Raw genomic sequence first — 24,079 nt, forward strand, 5'->3', positions numbered from 1 at the left:
CCAGGCAGAAAACAGGACTCGTTCTTGTGTCAGTTGAATGCAAGCTTCTGAGAGCGCGTCTACAGCCCCAATGAGTAAAATTTCCAAACATCGCTCATTTAAACCAACTACACAAGAACTTCTCCCTGCAGACAGGTCCATACCAGGGACTCAATCTTCCAGAGGCATTCCCAATTTGGAACTCATCTTCTAACTTCGCGACTTCGTAAAGGTGCATCTGCGTTTGATCTTCTCAACTATGGAAATGGACTTCTGTCGCTTTTGAATTTAATGTCTATCCTTTCCTGGTTACCATGGCTACTGTTCCTTAATGAAACTTATAAAATTTGTTTCCGAAGCAACAGAAGCTTCAGAAATTGTACTTCGTCTAAACACCTCTTTAAGAACGTCATACCTTGAATAAGCGGAAAAGTCTTGTCTGTACAATGAAGTCTCATCATGTGTTGTAAATGACTGCCAAATCATTTACGTCACTATCTGGTGATGATGGTCGCCGCGCGATCTAAAGCATGAACAGTCTTCGCTCGCTCGAACGCTGGGATCGTGGATTCGAATCCCACTCGAGGCATGGATGTCTGTGTGTGCGTTTATTCTGTAGGTAGCGGCCTTGCGACGGGCTGATCACTCGTCCAAGGAGTCCTGCCGTCTGAGTAGAAAAGATTACGAAAACTGAAGAAGAGGCCAGGGCCCAACAAAGGGCTGTAGAGCCATTGATGAATGAATGAATTAAATAATCTGGCGATGAAGAAGCCTCAAGCATATTTTAGGTGCAGCTGCATCAGACTGGGATGAATCCAATGAAATGTAAACGCACGAACATATAAACATGAATGTACTTCCCCGCTGCGACCGGGCAGAAGCAGCGCTTACGTACGGACGAACAGCTAAAGGCAGGCGCTTTATTTGCATGTCGTTTCCATGGCAATGGACATTGATACTCCATAAAAATTGCCAGCGACGGAGGCTAAGACGAGGGTTTCTTTTCCAACCCCGAAGTAACATATCGACTCCTTCCTTCCACAGGGCAAGTCTGCACGGCGGTTAACGCTCGCAAGTCAATTTATTTGTTGAATTTTTAAATCAGTAGCAGAGAGCCGTCGGCTGGTGACCGCGCCCACATCACCAGAGCATATCATCACACGGGTCAGAGGCTACGTGCCGGATCAGCATGCAGCAGCTGCCAACACTGACGAGAGGCAGACCCTAGTGGGATATCCTGGGGTTCTGCAATGTCGGGGCACCACGAGAATAACTGACAAAATAATTCCATGAAGTGGAGACGGTAGTTGTCCAGACAGGCGTTGCATGAAGCCCGACAGTTCTCACGAGCTCCCGCCACTTCACGACGCACTCAGAACAATGAGTCTGCAGTGTCGAGTGAGACCTCTACTGAAGAAGTGGAACAGTTTGAATGGAAGGAGCCGCCGTCTGAACTCGCCTACAGGGACTGGGGATATACAAGAAACCTCTCAGGCAGCAGAGTCTGTCTCTACGTCGAGATTCAAATCAGTGACCTCCTGAATATAAGTCAAATACTGCTTTACCGTTCCTTAACACCGCCTGGTGATCCTTTTCCTAAGCTAGATTATGCCACTTCTTCAAGACCAATTTTCCTATTGTAGCGTGTAGACCCGTTACTAGGTAACGATCACAAACAAACACGTTCCCGTTGCAACGGATACGAGCGGAAAAATATATGTTTTCTAGGTGGTCCGTGCCGATGTGTTATAAGCAAGGGGGAGGTTAGAAGATCCATTCAGTTCTGTATGAAAATCTGTGAAGAGAGGACTTAAACCGGAGGCAGAGAAATAGCCATTATTGGAGCCGTTACAAGGTAACATCTAGTAACAGACAGAACAAATACTAGATTATGTGCTCTAGTGAACTGTCAAGTGTGGAAGTAGCAATATTGTTACAGTTATTTGTAGTTACGACCTGAGTGGTCAATGCATCTATTCACCAATCGAAACCCCGTCGAGAGTCACTCTAACACGTGACAATATTATCGTCCCATCTATGCACTGATCTGCCGAGTGACTCTTTTCTCCAGGTGCTTTTAAACAGAAGCTTCATATGCAGTTCTGTTCCCTCTCGCGAGTGCCACGAGCCCTGCAATATCTGATGCCCAGTACAGTTTATGGAGCTGCTCGTTATGCAGTGTTCCCCTCCCCGGCTGCGTCCTCTCCTCATTACACGCCCGGTCTGTGTTTCTCCTGACAGCGCGTTGGGGCCAAGTGCCAACAAGAGCAGCAAAAACGTTCTGGCTTAACAAGTTCCACGATAAGATCAAGGAACACTTCCTCCCCACAAACGAACTGCGCAGTCGCGTACAGTTTGTAACGTATGTGTCTACATGTGTCAATTCAAGCGGCGGACCAGCAGCAGGTTGGTCTATAAGAGGGCGACAAAAGCGAAGGGAACGGATAATGAGAGACGAAATAGCCCTGATAGGATAGGGATGTGTCCAGCAGGGCGCTGGAACAGGGCCAGGGGGTGTAACGTGCCTAATGAAGGAGCCGGGTCTTGTCTGAGGAAGACGTAGAAAGCTGTTGTAAATGGAAACATGGCGCGAGGAACCCTTAATGAAAGGAAAAACGAGAAAATGGAGGAAAACAAAAAACACGAGACTTATCAGTTTTCAGAATGAAGGCCTGGGCTGCCGCGTAAAGGAAGATAAGGGAAACCGGTAGACACAGGTTTCCGGAAGAGGAAGAAAAAATCTTTAGACGTTAAGGCTTTAACGTAATTATGCCAGCATGTCACATGCACCGACTGGGGGCAGTGTTGTGCTTGTGACATGATTACCATTTCATCTGTTTAGTCTGACAAGCACAACGTATTTATGTCATTTTGACTAAATATTCAAACGCATTTGGTTTCCTCAGGAACGCCCATGAAGTTCACTCGTACTTTCCGTCTGTACGCATGAAAATCTCGAGAGCCTCTGAATGGATTTTCAAGAACTTCACGAAATTATGTCAACTTACATGAATTGTACTTTAAATTTGACGTCTAACGACCAAGCGAATTTAATTCATATTCAGAAATCAACCGTGCCCTTCTAAACACAATCACAGTTGGAGAGACAAATGTGAAGTCTTTATTGCTTTAAAATCAGACCTTGTTTTACAACGTTAAGGACGAGCTCCAACAGAACAGACCTGTAAGCAAGTACTGAACAGCGAAGGCTTAATAATGACTATATACATATACACACACACACACATATATATATATATATATATAGGCCTATATACAACTTGTAAGATTTGAGGCTTTCACGGCGGTGACTATGAAGAAAGCAGTCTTCTGGGATTTGGCACCGTGTATATGTGGTGTTAACCGNCAACTTCCTTTCTCATCAATTTCAGTACATAATCTAAGAGCGAATATTTGCATGTGAATTTAATATTTAGCTGGTGCACACGAAGAATTCACACTCTGCCACTAAGGCGCCCGAGCTACATTCGCAGCCCACTTGCGTGCACAAGACGAGTCCGCACAGGCACCTGAAACTGAAGTTGAGTCTCAAGTCAGCTTACATTATACTCATAGACGTTTCAGGGAATGCAGTTCACGAAAACAAGTCCACTGAAAATGCTCCGTCGGTTCGTATGCAAAGGTAAAGGCATCCCTGTAAGAGGCCGTGGAGGCCCATAGGGTTGTGAGACGTCGAGGACCACACATTTTCCACACAATCGGCTCACAGATGGCGGTGAGGCTGTGAGCCTTATGCGCCGGCCACGCTTTGCCCCCTAGGATGTTTCCTGGTACTCATTTCTGTTATAAAATCAGTCGACCCCAGGGCTACAGTGCGGCTAGAAGGGTTAGGTCAATTGAAAAATTCAATGACCTAATTGGGAATCAAACCCGCGACCTTCTGGCTTGTAGCATAGTGCCTCAACCAACTACGTTACCGCGTGCCCGTCCGTACGTGCGCCAAGAAATAATTCGAAGGCTTTGAGCGGATTTACATGAAACTTGACATTAAGCAGCTTTGATAAACTTTGTGGATACGCTCCAAGTTGCGCTGAAGTCGGACAAATAAACAGCGGATGCTCCATATGAAGATAATCTTAACAGCGAGTCAATAAACATCTGTCCCAGCAGAGACCACTTGGAACAGAACTTGCACACACGAATGAAACACTTTCTATGTCCAATGCACTTCTTCCCCCAGGCCTTACAGTTAACAATAATTAATTTAAAAAATTATTGATGAAGTCTAATGGTAATAACATATCGATTGCTAAATATTTTCACGCTATGCGTATTTTTCCTAACTTGTTATTTGAGACCGAGACTTGAAATGGTCCAAAACAGAAATCAAGCAACATATGAGTACATACAGGACAGATGTGGCAGGGTTACCTTCCTTCGTAAAGTCAAGACACCTTCATATGAGGAATTAACCCGTTAAAGTCCGAATTTCAGGTAAACATGTTTCTTAAAATTCAATTCCTATCTCACAGAAGACATGCTGCGTTTCCATTATAAAGAACCGATTAATGTTCTATGTCGAAAAGATCTCTGTTTATTGTCACATTCAAAGGAGACCAATAGACAAAATTTGTGGGCAATTTTGCTGAGCTTCTTAATGTAGTTACAAGGGGGTACGCCATATTTACTCAGAAGAGTAACAGTCACTTCAGTTTTCGCTTGTAGAAACAGACGGCTTCTTCAGTACTCAGACGATCTTACAGTGAAACCGCCTGTTGTCATTCCTCAGACCAATCATGCATGACGGTGAGGCCTAGAGTTATTTCGAAATCTGCAGGAAAATTCGATGACCAATGGCGGTTTCCTCACCACTCCTGTAGATGGAGACAGAGGCTTCCATCGAAACGTTGTCATGTGGTTCATAATTAACATGGTTAATCGCTCGATATATAATTTATCATTTTTACTGTTATTTCGTGTGGGCTGACAGCAGTGTAATTACTGTTGTGATAAGCGGCAGAAATGCAAACAAGCGAGAGTGGCAGGGGGCGGTATCGATTGTAAAACAAATGAAACTAGAAGGCTCGCATACTAATTGACAGATGCTGTTTATTTTGTGGCTTGCCGAATGTTGCATGCACATCACACGGAGCAGGAAAGGCCGCAGCAACTGGCTCTGGGGTGCCCCACTTTTACGGAAGTGAGCGCGATCCTAATAACAAAGCGGAAATGAATTCGCATTTCTTTTGTTTTAAACGAACTCAAAGCGACGGATCGGAACATTTCCAGAAGGAACAATTCTGTGGATGACATGGTGGTTCACTTTAGCCTGTATGTCTGTCCGTATGTATAATGTAAAGCCCCTCCGTAACTGGGACTAATTATATTAAATGTGTCCCTTCCAGACACATGTCATGTGGCGTGACAGCCTAACTCCACGTCTTCTCGTGCCTCGCAGTTCTCATTACCAACGAGGGGGGACACGGTCTTTACACCGAGTTCAGTTAAGCTGTTGTGACGTCAAATATTCCCGTATTTCGCGGGATTCACTCCACTTACAGTCCAGTCCAGTGAGAGTCAATATCTCAGACATGCTGTAGCGCCCCCCCCTCTCTGAGGGCGGAACTCCAGTACGGGCTAGTGGGAACTTAGCAGCCAAGCCACTGCATCGTTATGCAAAATCCGCTGAGAGCAACTGTCAGATAGACAAATTGTGACAGCCATACAACAAAGACTGCAGTCAAATTAGCTGTAGGCCGTCAGTACCAAATTTAATCGAAACGTGTCCAGCACATTTTCAAACGAGTTTGCCAGAGAAGATTCTGCTCACCATTCTGCCATTTTGAGCAAATTTCAGCACTACTCTTAGCCCGCGGCACCCTGATACCGAGATGGTGTATAGACTTGGCAACGACCACCTCGTTCCAAATCCTTTGAATTTCTGTGTTCACATATACGCCTTCCATTCCAGCTATTGACATGACCGTAAAATAGCTCAGGAAAGAAAATTCAGCTGAAGCTGAAGAGTTCCTTCTTCATGAATTCTGAAGGCCCATTACCGCGTTCATTCGAGCGCCTTCTAAGCCGAACGATTCACATCTATATCTGTCTATAAACCCATTTTAATATCATCTCGTGATGAGTGACTATAGACGAGGTTTGGACTGGTAATTGGATTTCCTGAGCACTTACAGAACGTAACTGCGGCAGGCTCACTGAGTTACACACTCCAAAGATCACTGGAACTATAGCACACATAAAGTATTCTCAGTCTTCGCTAGCCGTTGCTTGGTAGCAGCTTCCAACAGCGGACGTTCCTCTTCCTCTGGGTTCCCGAACTGTCACCGGCCTCAGCTACCAGCCTCTCACTTCTCACAACTGGGTGCGAGGCCCACCCACCTGTACCGACTGACCTACCTCGAGGGAGATGGAAGTTAGGGAAATACAGTGGATTGTGAAGATGTGAGCAGATCGATGTGGCTGCTCTGGGTACAGGGGTCACAGCGACAGCCGCACAATCGAGTTAGTTCGGTTTGGGAGCTATTACATGGGAACACAGCCGCCCGGCTCTCGCTTCGGAAACTTGGCTAACAAACACACTCGGGCACACTAATTATTTAACCCGACTCCGCCACTTTGCAGTTTTGGCCCACAAACAAAATCGTAAGAGGAGGCAATGCTTGCTATCATTTCGCCTGTAGCTTTATACACGCGTGAAACGTGGTCTCTGACCCAGGGAAGAACACAGACCGAGGGTGCTGAGGAGAATATATGGACCGAAAAGGGATGACGGGATATGTTCTGGAAAAAAAATGCAAAATGAAGAGCTTTATAGATTGAAATCCTCATAAAATATTTTAGAAAGATCACGTTAAAGATAATAAGATTGACTGGACATGTAACATGCATGGAGAGACGACAGACCACTTGAAAGCCCGGGGGAAGGGGTGTAGAAGAATACAGGATACGACGATGTGGACTTGGATTCATCTGGCCTAAGGTAGGGACTAGTTGTGGGCTCTTGCGAACAAGATAATGAACTTTGGGGGACAGATGAATTCTGAGAATTTCTTGACTAGCTTACCAACTATCAGCTTGTCGGTTAGAGAACTCTGCTCGGTACAGTTACTTAACGGAAGGAACAGATGGACAGGTCATGGAGTAAGCATAAGGATGAGAGAACTGCGCACAAATATCGAAATGTCATATGAAGACTTGACTTGAGAGGCCCAGGCAGTCCAGTAGTGACTGTGGATACTGGGCTATGTTCCGTTGTTACAGTAAAACTCTGTGTGTACAGAGGTGAAACGCACTCGAGGGCTAGAGCTGCGAATTACTGCCGTGTCTGTGAGAGGCAGCACCTGCAAGAGTGTCCCGTTACCGTGAAGAGGTCCTCTTTCAACTCGAAACAATTTTAACAACGTCTGGACAGACCAGACGGCTCTGCGTCACAGCTATACAACCCGTGTCCGTCAGAGAACGAAATTACATGAAATAAACGCATGATTGAGAGGTCACGTTCGACCGTTATGTTTTATCTCCGAAGTAACACAACGGAATTCGATTAAATTTGGCGTTCTACATTAATGAAGCTTGTCGGAACGGGTAAGCAGAACACAACAGACGCTTCTCGTTGCAACACTCGCTGGAAATCCCGAGCGTTCGCCGTTCGCTTCCCAGCTTCACAGCGGATCATTTACTGTTCACTGAGACGGCTAAGCTATAACCCAAACTCAATTATCCAGGTTTTATAACGTCAAAAACATCACAGAGCAGCAGAACGCCATACTTTTCTTTTCTGCGTGAACACATAAGTTCGAAAATCTGACATCTGGTGACTCCATTGGTACCTCGAACTGAAATATATCATCGAGGGACAGAACATATTCGCTCAGATCTGAAAGAAAGTTATGAGCTTGCTCACACCGTATCAATCAGAAGCTAACATAGCGGTCCGCCTGTGCCCTTCACTCAGAGCCTGAGATGCATATGCTTTCAGCTAGATCCTCTGCGACGAAGGAGGTCTGCAAATTATTTAAAAATGAGACGAGAGCTTTGAAGTTACGCAATTTCGAGTTACCATAGCAACAACCTGCCCAGAGCCAGCACGCTGCATGAACGTATGTCACATATGAGGCCAAGAACGAGATAGCAGTGTTTTGTTTCCGTCTCTTCTGAGTACTAATTCTACTGTCACGTGTCGGTGACTGGACACAGTGTTTGAATTGGTAATTTCATGTACTGAAAATGAAAAATCGGGACTACAAGTGATTATAAAGCTGTCACTAATTCGCGCACTCTATTTATCACTACAGTACACGCTAAATTTTTTATGTCTTCACTAGCCGTTGTCTGATAACGGATCCCAACAATGTTCTCTGCTTGTGTCCTTAGCGTCTGCCATCATGTCACAACACTCTGCTGCGGATATGTGAAGTACAGTATACTGCATTAAGGAGACGGTTTACGACTATTTGTGTGTGTTATTCATAGGAGATGACATGAAATGCCGGCCTCGACACACCACACGTGTAGGACTTGGAGAGGAATGCGAGAGAAAGCAGTGCAAGTTAATAACACGAAAGCTTCTGTACCAAATGACGGGACCTGCAGCTGTTATACTAAGACTGTGCTTCAAGATCGGCTTGTAACAAGTAGCGCTGCACTTCTAATGCATTGCAATCAGTTTGACATTTCCAAATTTCTCTTTCCGGTCTGACACGCCCTTTATATACAAACAAGGCCATGCTGCATTTCTCTTGAAGTTGCGGAAGAGTCGTCATGCCCTACTACACAGTCCATAACGGAAGGACCAGATATATGGTTTCCATGACAACCACATTTATTGGTAATCTCGTTTTATCTTTCAAGCATAATAGGATAGGAATCGTTTGCAGTGCGGGTAACTCTCAGGCAGGCGGAGCCGAACCGTCTGCTCGCACAGAGCGCGCCAACGAAACTTCCCTCCGCGCTGCCAAACTCCGTTTCTGTTCAGCCTGACGAAGTAGCAAACTATTACCGAGCAGGTTGGCGTGGCGGTAACGCCCTGGAATCGTATGCAGGGGTTCTCATTTGGAAACTCCGGTGTAAAGCTGACAACCTCACCGCCATCTGTGAGCCGATTGTCTACAAAATGTGGGAACCTCGACGTCTCACAACCCTATGTGCCTCCACGGCCTGCTACAGGGATAGCTTTACCTTACTTTGCCGGGCCACAGGCTCTCTTCACTGAGGCTTCCGTTCTTTCCCCGGTCCAGTCTAGGCAGATGCCGGGAGATAACCACGATTAGGCCACAACCGCTTCCTTCCAGATCCGTACATCAAGCACGACATCTCTGCTATCTTCAGGATAGGCCAAAGAAAGTCGACAAAGATGAGAGTACGAAACATGCAGACGGAAACCCATGGCAGAATTTAATAAAGAAGCAGCACGAAGAGGCCTTCGTAAAAATATGAAAAGAAGCCACTTGGAAGATCAAGAAATAGACATTAAGGCCGAGAGTCTGGTATTACTCCTGACTTTGGTTTCAGCAGCGCCACTTCGTGGGGGGGGGAAGGGGATGTAAACTTATGACGCCGACTGTACACCGTCTAGTGGCAGGATGATGTACGAATGTGAAAGGATTTGGAAGGAAGTGGTCATGGCCTAATCGAGGTACTTCCCCCGGCATTTGCCTGGAGGGACTGAGGAAAACTACTATATGTTTCAGTCAGGATAGCCAATATTTCGGCAGGGATTCCAACCCAGCACCTCCCCTGCTACGCCAGCCAGCTTGGTCCCAGCGGTGCCGAAACATCGGGTTCCCTGCTCTCCGTTAGCTTAGACGCAGTATGACGCTTCCGTTACTGAAGTGGAAACTGGGAAATTTGACGTCCCCAAAATTAGACTTATGCTCCCAGTCCAGACTTGAGTCTGGGACCTGCGGACGAACTGAACGCGCCCGTCACACAATTTGTCACGGCGAAGCATTTATCTGTCTGTCTGTCTGTTGCAGCCTGTTCTCCGACCTGCGGAACTTGTCAGGCACGACGCTCATGAACCTGCTCGCTGCTCTCTTCATGGCGCAGCTCCTATACGTCATCGGCGTCGGAGGCGTCCAGGTAAGAGACGTAGTGTCACAAGCAGCCCCGCTGATAACCAGTGGGACAGAATTAGGCAGTCTCATCACCATCTTCTTTCTACCTGAAGCTCCCCTCACGTGAATCAAAACGTTTCATCCCCCCCCCCCAACGTACAAAACTGCCATTCAGCAATTTGAAAACATACTTATTAATGAACATGTAGACCCGTTGCTGGGCAACGACCAGGAGACATGCAACTACACAACAGCAGTTGCTAGGCAGTGGCTGAGTAGGGATCACGTGGGAAAACCCAACAAACACGAAAGCAACAATTGCACAGCAAGAGGAACGGTGTTTCCTGTGCGATCCGTGCCGAGATGTTACAATGAAGACAAATTAAGGGTTCAGCTCTTGTGAGAAGCTGGTAGTTGAGGCCGGTAACAGTTCTGGAACCAGGAGGAAGTGTCTCGCTGGTAGCCGCTATCAAGCAACGTCTAATGAAGTGTGTATCAGAGTGAGAAGACCTAGCGTGTCCCGTAGCGGTTTGTGAAGTCTGTAGAACAGTGCGAGCACAATCCTTACTCGTAGTTACGAGTTGTAAAGAGTTCGATATAACCCATTATCAATCCAAACCCCGTCTGTAGTCACTCACATCACATCACTGCTGACTGCATTTCCTTCGAATGACAGGCTGACAGATGAACTGGCAAGGGTTTGGAAGACTCGGTCGTGGCGTAAACGAGGTCCTGTGACGGCACAGCTGAGTGAGAAGACTCAGCACGTGCCGTGGTGAATTTTAAAGTAAACTGTAAATTGTAATTGTCTAATGATGACACTTTGGTACAGCGCAGTGTTGGAGCGCCGTGCAGTGCAGGCCACTTCTCCGACATGGCGATGACGCGTATGGTCTACACGACACAATGCAGGCGCAATGTCTCGGTTAGTCGCATCACGACATACATTAATGCTCTCGGGCGACGGGTGGCTCGTTCAGTCGCTACGTCAGGCATGTGTTCATATTTTCATAAACCATGTTTTGTGTAAACAAAAGTGACCACACTTAACTTTTAATGCCAAGGACAGAAAGGGAATTGAGGTTTGAAGGGAAAATAGCTATGGGAAGACCACAAGAACGATGACATCAGAGAGACAGGAACTGTGGGAAGAAAGAAGAAATGGGAAACTTTCACGTATCGATCCGTGTGAAACAAAAGCATGAGTAGAACCAGTCTCTGCTGATGTTGCCTGAACCTGACAAGTGAAGGTGATACCTTCGGGGGGGGGGGGGGGGGCTCAAGGGATCTAGCGACGGTTTACATGAAGGGCAAGCACGTCAGAGAGAGAGAGAGAGACGGATGATAAATTGATATTCAAGGTTTCGGAGACGTGTCACTGCTTGTAGAGCAACCTGGGCACTGGCTTGGCGTTTGGCGACCAACAGGAGGGATGAACTGGCTGTAATGAAATGAACGGATTCTCCGCTCTCTGGTTCATTTGGGAACAGAGTCTGGGTGAGATGTGCCGGTTGGTGCCCAGCAGCCGAGAGAGGCCACGTGCCGACTTGCCAAAGCTTTGCCTTTAGTAAACACTTCCATTCAAAGTCCACCTCCTCGAGAAGCCAACTCCTGCTCACCTGAAGGTTCATTGCTGTGTTCACAAGAGCGCATCATGAGCCAGCTAAATTCTGCCCAAGCCCTTCCGCTGATCTGTGGCCGGTCGCGCGATCTAAGGCATGAAATGTCTTTGCCACCTCGGACATTAGGATCGTGGGTTCGAATCCCATTCGTGGCATGGATGTCTGTTTCTGTTTATTCTGTTTGTCTTAGGTAGCTGATCCCCAGACCAAAGAGCCCTACTGACTGTCTTAGATTAAGAAACGAGCGTTTCACGGATGCCCTGTGCTCCAAGTGGGAGCAGCAGGAACAGAAGAAGAAGAACAGTACTATCCCAACATATTAGCCTGGTCTACTAAGAAGTTTTCCAACTAAACCTGTAGGAATTACTCCGTCAGACTCTTGTGGTAATAACATGTGTTGCAGAATTCAAACTATGAGGCTCCTCATTACGCAATTTTATTTTCTATCCTCCTGTCACTTCTTCCCTCTTAGGTCCTAATATTACCCTCAGCGCCCTGCTCTCAAACACCATCAATCTATGTTCTCCCCTTAAGTCTGACAGACTCACACATGCGCAGATGGCAGGCGCTGTTCTACTTAGCCGCCCGTGAAATCTGCGGGACGCCTCAATGAGGACCCTCTAGTTACGGCGACATCCCAGTGAACGGAACTGAAACTAATCGATATGCGACGCATACAAACACTTTGTTCTGCGACAAGTTAATGCAGCATGTAGAGCCGTTACTATGCAAAGACCGCGAGATGAGCACACACCAAAGTCATTTCCAGGCAACGGCTCGGGAAATAAAAATTCCGCAGTAACGGATACGCATGTGACAATAAAGGTACTGTTCGAAACGGTGTTCTCTAATCGGTCCGTGCAAAAGGATTATAAGGAGGACAATTGAAGCCAAGAATATATCAGTTAGAAGGAAACCGTCGTTAGGATTTAGGCCAGAAAGCAGAGGAATAGCCGCAGTTAGAATCCGTTGCCAGGAGATGGCTAGCGGAGATTATAACAGACTGAGAACACTGGTCTGTGTGCTCTAGTGAACTGTAAATTTTGTAAATTAACGATGGCGCTATAATTAAGTTTAATTAGGAGTCGTGTGTATAAGCGGCCAATAAATCCAATATCCGTTCGCAAACTCCGCCGACAGTCGCACTCGTACACGTGACAATACAATAGCCACAATGGCGCTCCTGAAAGAAGGTTGCATTTACCTCACATTGCCTCAAATACTCAGACACTCCTTGCTATTAACTTGCACGAATAAATGGAGAGTGACGGTGGGCTGAAAGCAATTTCGGGTTGCACGCGATGTGTAGCAGTTGGCTACGTACTGTGTCTGTGAACAGTGCTAGTGTTTCGATGTGGACATGCGAAGTGCAGCATTTAGGGTTTACATTAGAGCATTTGTAAGTGTTAGTCTTGGGAATGGGAGTCGGTCTCAAAGGAATACGGGACTAACGGACCCCCGACGGGTGCTAGCCCAGTGTTTCATGAAATTTCAGGTTATCACGGTGGTGACAGCTATGAGTATTTTCTCCTGGGATGTGACGCTGTGTAGTCCGGCATCTGCCTATGTAGACTGCATGGTGTCCCAGTCCAGGAGGCCGCAGTATGAAGATGCAATTCAACTCGAACACTTGTTGCAGGACCCCGAGCTGTGCGTGGCGCTGGCCTTCTCCCTGCAGTACATGCGCCTCACCGTCTTCTGCTGGCTCACCGCCATGACGCACGACATGTACAGCGTCTTCAGGTGAGCAACACGCATGTACGTAGGTCCCAGACACATTTCAACGGGTGTGACGGGAGGTTGGAGCTTCATAATTCCCACTCGTCCCCAGGTATAATTAGAAAAATCAAGACAAGGAAGATGGGATGGGATGGGCATGTAGGACGAATGGGGGAGAAGAGGAATGCATATAGGATATAGGTAGCAAGACTAGAAGGAAAGATACCACTAGAAGACCAAGACATAGGTGAGTGGATAATATTAAGATGGATCTTAGAGATAGGATGGGGTGGTTTAGACTGGATCGATCTGGCTCAGGATAGGGACCAGAAGAGGGCTCTTGTGAACACGGTAATGAAACTTCAGGTTCCATAAAGTTCTTCGAAGATATTGAGTAGCTTCACAACTGGCAGCTTCTCAAGAGGGGCTCAGCTCCATGAAGTCAGTTTAGTTTAGGTAGATCCTGGACACATAAACAACCGACAGTTCAAATTAAATTCAGCTTCCTGTAAAGCACTGGTAACTTTAAGTACCACATGACTAAGGCGATATGCTTGCAGAGCACTGCATAATTACCATCTGTCTCGCATGAGCAAGTTGTTCAGCATCTACATCAGTGTAAATTTACGTGCTTTGTTTCTTCTTCGTAGTAAAAGACTATCCATCGACGGGAGCTAGCAGTGGAGGCGGTGGTCACTAAACGTACCACCTGCCGTAACTTTATCACTTTGCTAGCGCAGCGCATTTAGTAAGTACTTGGCACGATTCACGGCTATTCTACTAAACAGCAATTGCCGTTCTGACAGAGACTGCGTGTTTCCTGTGAGGTAGGAACTGAATGCTTAAGCACTGTGTGCAGATGCGCTTCATGCTATGTCCCGTGTCTCTCGCCCTGAAGGAAGAACGTGAATCTGGTGCCGCTGTCCGACCCCCGGATCGGATCCTCCTTTTGGAAGTACAGTCTGTTCGGGTGGGGGACGCCCATTCTGCTCCTCGCAGCGGCGATAGTGCTACAGCTGCGCCAGAAGGGAGGAAACCTCCTGGACACGGCGACGCTGCAACACACCAACTGCTGGTGAGTAGCGATCCACATGCGCTAGCATGCACGCCATCCATCGTGTGCTGCATCCGCTGTGTTGCTTTGCAGGTTCCTGGACCATGACGCGTTCGTATTCGGGTTCCTGCTGCCTGTTGCGGCGCTGCTGGTGGCCGTCATCGTGTTCCTCGCCCGTGGCGCCGTTGTGGCCCGCTTTACCGTCAGCATGCAAGTGACTCGGCGTGCGCGCGACAAGATGCGCCGTAAACGCCACTTGCAGATATTCCTGTTCCTCAAGGTCACAGTCCTCATCGCGACAGTGGCGGGGCTGGGAGCCCTTGCGAAACTCACCGGTAGGACATCTGTGCTTTAGACACGTAGAGTTGGTATTTAGCTTCCTCGTTAAGGCACACAGGCTATGCCAAAACACCAATGCACTCCTGACACTGACACCGGATGGAAAGGAAGCGGTCCGCACTACCCTCGGCATCATTCAGTTTCCTTGTTTCGCAGGGATGAACGCCTTCTGGGCTGCGTTCAATGTGGGGCACGGCCTGCAGGGGATCGCAGTGGCGCTGTGCGTCGCGTGCAACTGCCAGGTCCTCAAGATCTACACCCGCACGCTCCGTCGAAGACGTGGCTCCAGTAGGAAGGCCCCCACCACGTACTGTGCAGTCGGAACGTCTTCGGAGCTCTCCAAGTCAACTAGTCTGCAGCTGCTCACGTGGGAGCCGACCCCAGACGCCGTGTAGCACGTCATCAGTAAGGATCTATGTACTTACACGTCTCGACGACCAGCTGAAGAGAGCTCCTCCACTTCTGAGACAATCGAGCTGGGGCATCTTCGATTGCGACAAAACCTGACACCGCTCTATAACAATTCTGTTAAATTCTTAATCTAGTCTGGGTACTGCAGGGCAGCCAGCACAAGAAGGCGTCCATTTGAGACATCAGGAGTTCATATTTTCAACATAATAAAGTCAGTAGTTTGCCTCGACGTCTGCACGGCCGATCTACGTATGGATCGCGATCATATCTCCCGTCGAGTCCTCGCGGAGCCTACATTTCACCCTCACCCGCATCTCAAGTGACAAAATCTGCAGTTGAGGGAGACGCTGTGTTCTGGAACGTGACGCCCGCAATCTGGCACAACTTTCCCAGTTTTGAAGCATTCTGCTGCTTCAACCCTCAAGCTATCAGAGAAAGCCGGGCGTGAAATAGAGTAGCCCTGACACTGATGAGGGCCTTGGTGCCTTCTTCCCTGTCCCTATATCTGTACCGTAATCTCTTACCCTGAAGAATAAAGGCAACAAATTCCTCAGGAACACTGGTAACGTGTTACCAGAGCGCGTAGTCTCATCCCCGAAGACTGTGATCTTCATATCGACGACCTTCAGAACCTCGTCTAGAGTTTCGCTGCGAGTGAGGGAAACCTCAGTCACAGCATCGGTTAAACTGTGGTCGTTTGGAATGTGACGCCACGCTACAACCTCATATGTAGATTCCGCCCCTTCGGAAGAATGTACTGCCTTCGTCTTGGTGGTCTTGAGAGACAAATCCTTCGCGGCAGAAAGTGGAGCCATCTATGGAGAAATGCTACAACTCACTCTGATATACATACCCAATTAAGGTAAAGTACCACGAAAAATGGTACGTCACATCATTATGTAGATTTACCCTACTTAACACCTGTCCTTTTAAAACACAAACGGCTGGTGTAGTGGCCTCTAGGCTGTCTTGAGTTCTGTTTAGAGCAGAAATAGCTACGCCCAGTGAGTCATTACGAGATTATTATGAATGTTTCTCCGGGGCAGTGTAATGCGTTCCCAGTCTTCTGATCGATACAGAACGAGTGGGAAAATCAGCCGTGCATTCAATCATCATTAAAGCCGAGTGGCCAGTTCCACCACGCCTCACCAGTTGCAGGAGATATTTCTCCGTTTCACGCTAGAAGGACTTATATAAAACATATCACTGTGTACTAGTTACAATAAACTGTTTCTATAGTAACACGGAGCTGTGCGCTAAACTGACGTAAGTCCGTACTGAGGAGTCACTTGATCAAGACCCAGGGCTCATATGACGACCCCAAGTCTGGACTTGCGTCCTTTGCTGCACACTGTTTTATTTCGCCTTTCTCTAAGAAACAGCACTTGCATATGTTGAGGCTTATTTCAGCTGACGTACGCACAGTCAGACATTTTGCAATTCCCGTGACTCAAACTGTATCCACGTACGCGCAGCTAAGGCAATTTAGTGGCAGTATTGTGTGCTACATGGTTCAGGAGAAAATTTAGAGACTGGATTCGGGTAATGCTTGCTACCATTCAGTCCAGGAACTTTTGTCTTCTTGTCTCCTGTCAGGAAACATAAAAATTAGAATATACAACTATAATTTTGCCTGTGGTTCTGTATGGGTGTGAAACTTGGTCTCTGACATTAAGGGAGGAACAAAGACTGAGGGTGTTGAGAATATTTGGACCGAAGAGGGATAAAGTGACAGGAGGTTCGAGACAATTGTATAATGAAGATCTTCATTATTTGTACTCTTCGCAAAGTATAAAGAGAATGATCAAGTCAAGGAGGTTGAAGCGGCCAGGGCATGTAGCACGAATGGGGAGAAAAGAAATTTCTATAGGATATTGGTGGGAAAGCCAGAAGGAAAGAGAACACTGGAAAGACCAAGTTGTAGGTGGGTGAACAATATTAAAATGGATCTTAGAGAGATAGGATGGGATGGTATGGATTGGATTGATCTGGTTCAGGATAGGGACCAGTGGAGGGCTCTTGTGAACACGGTAATGAACCTTCGGGTTCCATAAAATCCTGGGAAATTCTTGAGTAGCTGCAGACTTAGCTTCTCCTCAAGAAGGGCTCAGCTCCGTAAGTAAGTAAGTAAGTTTTTATGCTACATACGAGTATTATGAATTAGATTTCAACTGATTTGTTATACTCCAGAATGACAACCGTTCTAAATGTTTCGATTTGTATTAAGTAAGAAATTCATACAGCTGTGTAGGTGCACTTTAATTGGTATTAACAACAGACAGTTGATTCAATTTTTAAACTCAGAAAAATAATAAACCTACGTCAAGAGACAACCTGTAAAATAAAGAAATGAATAATAAAAGCGAGAAATATAACAAAAAGGACAAAATAAGGAGATAAAAATTTAAATTCATTACCTCCAATTTTAATTTGTTTTTCCTTCTGGTTTGTAGATAACTTTGATTGGATTTGTATCAATTTTTCTTCTATTTGTTATTGATTTTAATGGTTATCCTGCAACATTTTCATTACTGGATGCCGGAGAACGTACGAGTATGTTTACTTAGCCAGCAAGTGTATGGCAGAATTCGCGAGCATTCATAATTTCCCTAGCAGCTTACAGGTTCGTCATGTAGATGCAAATCACACATCACAGAGAGTGCGAGCAGAAGGCTCGCTGTTCGATAACACAGCCTTCACTACTTCACCTTATTAACCTTCCCGGAGCTACGTGTCCCAGCAAGAGCCATATATATGCCACCCGCTATTTAATTACAGCTGAACCCAGAGCCCCTGAAACATGTTGCTACAACCTCTTGAAACTGCGTCAAAGGGCCCCACGTGATTATTGCACTTGAGACACGACAACAGAGGCTGTTCAACCTGCGCTCTTGGGAGCCAGCGGTTTATTCGTCTGTTTGCAACATCTGACGCTCAAAACTTCAACAGTTCATCAGATAAACTGCAGCTAACACACAAAACTTCCTGCTCTGTAATAATATTATTGTTAGACTAGAGTAAATCCTCGATTTAAAGGATTTCGGGTTTCACGGACAAAATTCTGTGGCACTTCCCCATAGCAGTCAGGTTGATAAGTCAGTTCTTCCCCATAGCAGTCTGGTTGATATGTCGGTTCTTCCCCATAGCAGTCTGGTTGATATGTCGGTTCTTCCCCATAGCAGTCTGGTTGATATGTCGGTTCTTCCCCATAATACTCTGGTTGATATGTCGGTTCTTCCCCATAGCACTCAGGTTGATATGTCGGTTCGTCCCCATAATACTCCGGTTGATATGTCGGTTCTTCCCCATAATACTCCGGTTGATATGTCGGTTCTTCCCCATAATACTCCGGTTGATATGTCGGTTCTTCCCCATAATACTCTGGTTGATATGTCGGTTCTTCCCCATAATACTCTGGTTGATATGTCGGTTCTTCCCCATAATACTCTGGTTGATACGTCGTGTTATGCAAATTTCGCGAGTCGTGCTGCAAACGTAACGCGTATCTAGTACACAGATTGCTCTATCGCAAACTCTGTTGTTTCTTGTGTAAAAACGTAAAGTTTTCCCTGTAACTGACCGTGGAGGCCCATAGGGTTGTCAGAGGTTGAGGCTCCCACATCTTCTAGACAATCGGCTCACAGATGGCGGTAAGATTGTCAGCCTTACGCGCCGGCCGCCCTTTACCCCCCAGGAAGATTACTGGTACTCATTTTTGTTAGGGGCTGAGTCGACCCCAAGGCAGTATTGTGGCTGGAAGGATTACGTAAATTGAAAAAAAAACTCCACCTCATTGGGACTCGAACCCGCGACCTGCTGGCTTGCAGTATAGTGCCTCAACAAACTACACTACTGCGTGTCCACGTCTTGACGTAAGCCTGTCGTTAATTTCCTCAGTGCCTACACGCGGGTGCCGGGATAGTGCATCGAGTCACGAACGCTTACTTCCAAATCCATGTCAATTCATCAATAACACTACCATTTGACGTCACATAGTCTAGGTACTTTGTGGTACCAAACGCCATCCACCGTGGGAACCCCTCAAAATTCCTATTATATCCCACCGCTGAAAACAGTTCATTTTGTCACACAGTTGCGTCATCCAAATTCTTATTATAACTCGCCGTTGCCAACCGCTATCACCAAATTTTGGGACTCTCAACGCTTGCCACCCGTTTGTTGTGCCCCAAGCGGTCAATACATGTCGGGCATCTGTGGATATCTCCTATTCCAAGTAATTACTATAGGATTCTGACGATGGAGTATAACACACTGATATGTTGGTTTTTTGGACTTTATCCATCGTCCTGGTTTTTAAGATAACAAATAAAAACACGACGTTTCGGAAACTGGATCTGTTTCCGTCCTGAGGTGAAGGAAAACACCTATTCAGTTGGGTCTCTTAGAAAGAGCTAGCCTCAATCACTGGACAAACCGATGTCACAAAACATGAAGATTATAAAAACCTGAGACCAGGCTAAGTCCATGAGAGCTAATATGAAAAATATTCATAACAAATTGTAGCAAACACTTACAAGCGTGGAACCACGATAGATAGATAGATTTCTACAGATCTATCTATCGTGGTTCCACGCTTGTAAGTGTTTGCTACAATTTGTTATGAATATTTTTCTTATTAGCTCTCATGGACTTAGCCTGGTCTCAGGTTTTTATAACCTTCATGTTTTGTGACATCGGTTTGTCCAGTGATTGAGGCTAGCTCTTTCTAAGGGACCCAACTGAATAGGTGTTTTCCTTCACCTGAGGACGGAAACAGATCCAGTTTCCGAAACGTCGCGTTTTTATTTGTTATCTTAAAAACCAGGACAATGGATAAAGTCCAAAAACCCAACATATCAGTATCTCCTATTCCGTTCAGTGAAATAACCCAATAAACACTCAACATGTTAAAACGTAAACAATTATAATTAAATCAACAATTACATACATACAACCTTGTTATACACAATCTGCGATTACACACCCTCTTAAACCTTACTGCCCTTAGTCTACTACACCTACACGGTGTAAACACAATTTCTATACTCTACAATCAGCGAACCAAAGTTATCATGCAACGAGAGTGAACCAAATTCACACTCTAACCACCGTTCAATAACCAGAATTTATATCTTAGCAATAACCTAAATTATTATACCCTCACAATCAATCAATTTGTGAATCAATGTTCATATATTAACAATCAGTCAATAACCCAAAGTCCGTATGTAACAATGGATTACTGACCAAAATTTCATCTCTCCACATTGATAAACATGGATAATCATTGATGGACGGAAGTGGGCGTGATCTAACTAAACGCACTCTTCCGGTATTTGCCTGGAGGGACTGAAGGAAACCACGGTGAGAGGTAGCGGCTGTGCCGTTGGAGATTCTAACCTGATGCAAGCCAGAAACGTTGCCACGTTAGCCAGCTTGGTCCGTGATTAAGCAAACGAACAGCGCACGAGGGGGAACCCGGAAACAAAAGGGGTTTCGCCTCTGAAATCGCAGAGGTCACATGACGCCACGTCACGGCCTTATTGATTCAATTTCCTGCCTCCATATGGTCGTGCGCCGAACTAGAAGATGCGCCGTTCCCCCTCAAAGGGATGACAGGAAATTAATTTGCGGCGAAGTCCGGACGCACAGTCAAGGTATAAGGGCACTATGACCGGGCACCTACCCCAGACACTCGCTCACACATAGTTAGTTGCGCGCGCAGACGCTAGTGACACATGTCCGTCTCCTAGCTGACACAGTCGCTTACAGCACGACAGATGATAGACGAATGGATTCTAAAACCTACTCTAGAAGAGCTCTATGCAGTACACATTTCTCAAACATCCATTTTAATATTATCCCATAATTTACGCATATTTCTATCGCAATTTCTCAGTCAGAGTTATTTCTTTTAACAACCCGTTCTACATGTGACGCCAATCCAATACCTGCGAACGAGATAAGTCTGTGTGCTAGGCGCGCAACTGGTGCAAGTCTCCTCAGCTTCCGGTTCTCAAATAATCTTCAGCCTATCGCTCCGCTCGCCTGTGCTACGTGCCCAACGCATCTCGTTCTGCCTTTCAGTTCCTTAACAATATCTGGTGAAGAGTATAAATTATGCATCTTACCCCAACCCTCCTGTTGATTACTCCCTTTCGGGTCCGAAGAGTCCCCGGAAACATCCCCAATTCAAGCACTTCTCTCCAAATGGAGGACGAAACACGAGGAAAGTCATGTCACAGGTTACAGGAGCTGCAAACGAACGTAATCACCTACGCGCCTCGCACACAACTTCAATCTGCATCACACAGCGCAGCCGTGTAGCGCGTGTTGCTTCCAGCTGAAAGCTGAATACTTCTGCTGAGTACTTCTGGCGTCCGAGATCGAATCTAGGCCGAGAGACCGAATATCTCCAACCAAATACAGGAGTTACACCTTAAAATAGGCCACGATTTTACAATGAAATAAACTAACATAATACAGGGCTGTATATAACTACAGAGCATGTACTTCAATTAGAATGACCGTGCTTAATGAAGCTAGCAGGACACAAGAACTACGAGGCTAGTTCATAAGCAATGAAGAGCGTGACATAAACCCTTTGTTGTTGTGCCATCTATTAACACGTGTAATCAACCAAACTGAATCACAGCGGGCCTAACGGAGTACGTCTCATGGGCTCAGTCGGTTCTTTGGCAAGGGAAGCATCATTAATTCTCTTTGCTTTTCTTTTTTCAAAATCACCAAAATAAAATCCCAGGGACTGTAACCATTGCGAACGTTTCCACGTAATACTATTTGGGCGATGGGCAATGCGCAGTTAAATGTGTCTCGGCCCACAAGCCCCAACTTGTGTGATGCAATCTGACGGAAAAGTAAACAGGTGCTCGAGTAATTAGTTTGGATCAGGTGATCACGGCTAGTAGCAACCATCGAACTGCAGACCTTGTGACATGCTAATATCCGCAGCGCAATATTGTTTCCGCCAAAGCGCCCCGCACTGCCGTCCGTACTAGCGTGTCAAGAGCGTGGAGCAGGGCCCTAGCCACACCATTAGCTCTCTCTACAGCATGACCAGAAAGTGCTTCTTTCGTTCGGTTCAGAATTACTCTCCAAGCACGGTTCGTTTTGCGTGGGTGCCAAACGTGGTCTCTCACACAAAGAAATCAATATAGATTGAGGGTAAAAAGGCAAATCTATCCCTGTAACAGGCCGTGAAGGCCCATTGGGTTGTGAGACGTCAAGGCTCGAACAATTTCTAGACAATCGGCTCACAAATGGTCGTAAGTCAGCCTTACGCGCCGGCCGACCTTTACCCCCAGGAAGATGTCCTGGTACTCATTTCTTTAGAGGCTGAGTCGACCCCAGGGTCATAGTGCAGCTGGAACGATTACGTCAACTGAAAAACCCAATGACCTTATCGGGAAATGGACTGAGGATTTCTGAGGACAAAAAAAAACTAGAGAACATAAAGCGCAGCACCTTACAAGGGCTGGATTTTTAAAAATTTCTTGGGGTGGGATAAGACCGAGTCAACTTTGGCACGTCAGCCATAAATTGGCCTACTGTACCAGCCCCAAATGACAGATGGGTATGGAGGGTTTGGTGGAATGAGAAATGGCAAGGGGAAGCCTAAGTACTCGACGAAAACCTACGCCCGTACCACTTTAGTCCACCACAAATCCCAAGTGAACTGGAATCGAACCCGGGTTGTCGCCGTGGAAAACCGGCGACTAATCGCCTGAGCTATGGCACGCCAAAAATGTTATTAGAACTTCATAATCAGCACGTCCCACAAAATGAATATTACGACTGGCAAATCAAGGAGAAAACATGGGCACGTAACACCCATGAGAGAGACTGTAACTGGAAAACCACAAGGATGCGGACAAAGGGATCTACAGTTGCTGACTTTTGTGAACACTGTAATGAGGTTTCGGGTTCCATAAAAGTGGAGCATATTTTGACAGTTATCAGAGTCTCAAAGAGGATTCTGCTGCATGGAATTATTCAGTCGGCAGAAATGGCTTCGCGGTTTTCCTGATGCGCTGACTTGCGACATAAGTCACTCTAACACGCACAAGCTACTGACGGTTTGTAATGGATCTATGGCCCCCGTGTTGCCCATCTCCCGCAATGCATCATCTTCATTATCAAACGATTTTTGCTTTTACGTCATTCGCCTAATAGCATAACCGCACATCAGAGACATCTGCCAGAGTTTTTCGTAGTGCTGGGTAGTTACGAAAGTAGTGGGCAGATGTCAGGAGCATATACATCAGTTCTGAATGTTTCTTTTCCTGTATATGTAATTAGGAAAGCCCAAAGGAAGGCAAAGCTTTCCTCGCCTGCATTTTTTTTTATTAGCAATCAGAATAAATACATTCTTTTAGCTAATTTGCTAATTTAAACACCGTCCTCGTGTGCTTATTGTGTCGTGATGAGGGCTCCTCCAATGAGAGATCCTCTAACCATCAAGTAGATCTGCGGGCCATAATTTCTTTAGCCTTCTTCGTTGTTGTTGTTCCAGTAGGGGCTGCAGTAATGTATTGCTATGGTGTCCTAGTTTATCGTGGTGTTTTATGCTTCATTCTTGGATGACTTCTTTGACGAATGGTACATTGAGATCGTCATGTAGGGTCTGATTTGACACATACCAAGGTGCATTTGTGATCATCCGCAATATTTTGGACTGTCTTCGTTGCATTATGGCTATGTTCGATTTACTGGCGCATCCCCATAGTTCGATTCCATAGGTCCAAATAGGCTTTATGATGGTCTTGTACAGAAGTACTTTACTATCTAGCGATGTGCTGGATTTACTTCCAATGATCCAATGTATGTCTTTTACTTTTAGGTCTACCTGTTTCCTTTTTTTGGTTATATGCTGCTTCCAAGTAAGCCTGGAGTCCAGG

General features: G+C 46.2%; 2 protein-coding genes across 2 annotated transcripts in view; one reads left to right on the forward strand and one right to left on the reverse strand.

Annotated features, from left to right (window-relative positions):
- The window catches only part of LOC111862976 (latrophilin-like protein LAT-2), a 46,470-nt gene extending 29,724 nt beyond the window's left edge, over nt 1-16,746 (forward strand). Inside the window, exons 3-7 of the mRNA XM_023848878.2 lie at nt 9,936-10,041; nt 13,278-13,381; nt 14,256-14,432; nt 14,505-14,746; nt 14,907-16,746. Coding sequence (XP_023704646.1) covers nt 9,936-10,041; nt 13,278-13,381; nt 14,256-14,432; nt 14,505-14,746; nt 14,907-15,145 — 868 coding nt within the window. The 3' untranslated portion in view covers nt 15,146-16,746. The remainder of the gene's footprint in view (nt 1-9,935; nt 10,042-13,277; nt 13,382-14,255; nt 14,433-14,504; nt 14,747-14,906) is intronic.
- LOC111862907 (immunoglobulin domain-containing protein oig-4) overlaps nt 1-24,079 on the reverse strand; it is a 125,218-nt gene that overhangs the window by 97,402 nt on the left and 3,737 nt on the right. The window lies entirely within an intron of this gene.

The sequence above is a fragment of the Cryptotermes secundus genome, unplaced genomic scaffold (assembly GCF_002891405.2).
Source record: "Cryptotermes secundus unplaced genomic scaffold, Csec_1.0 scaffold1274, whole genome shotgun sequence".
Classification (NCBI taxonomy): Eukaryota; Metazoa; Arthropoda; class Insecta; order Blattodea; family Kalotermitidae; genus Cryptotermes; species Cryptotermes secundus.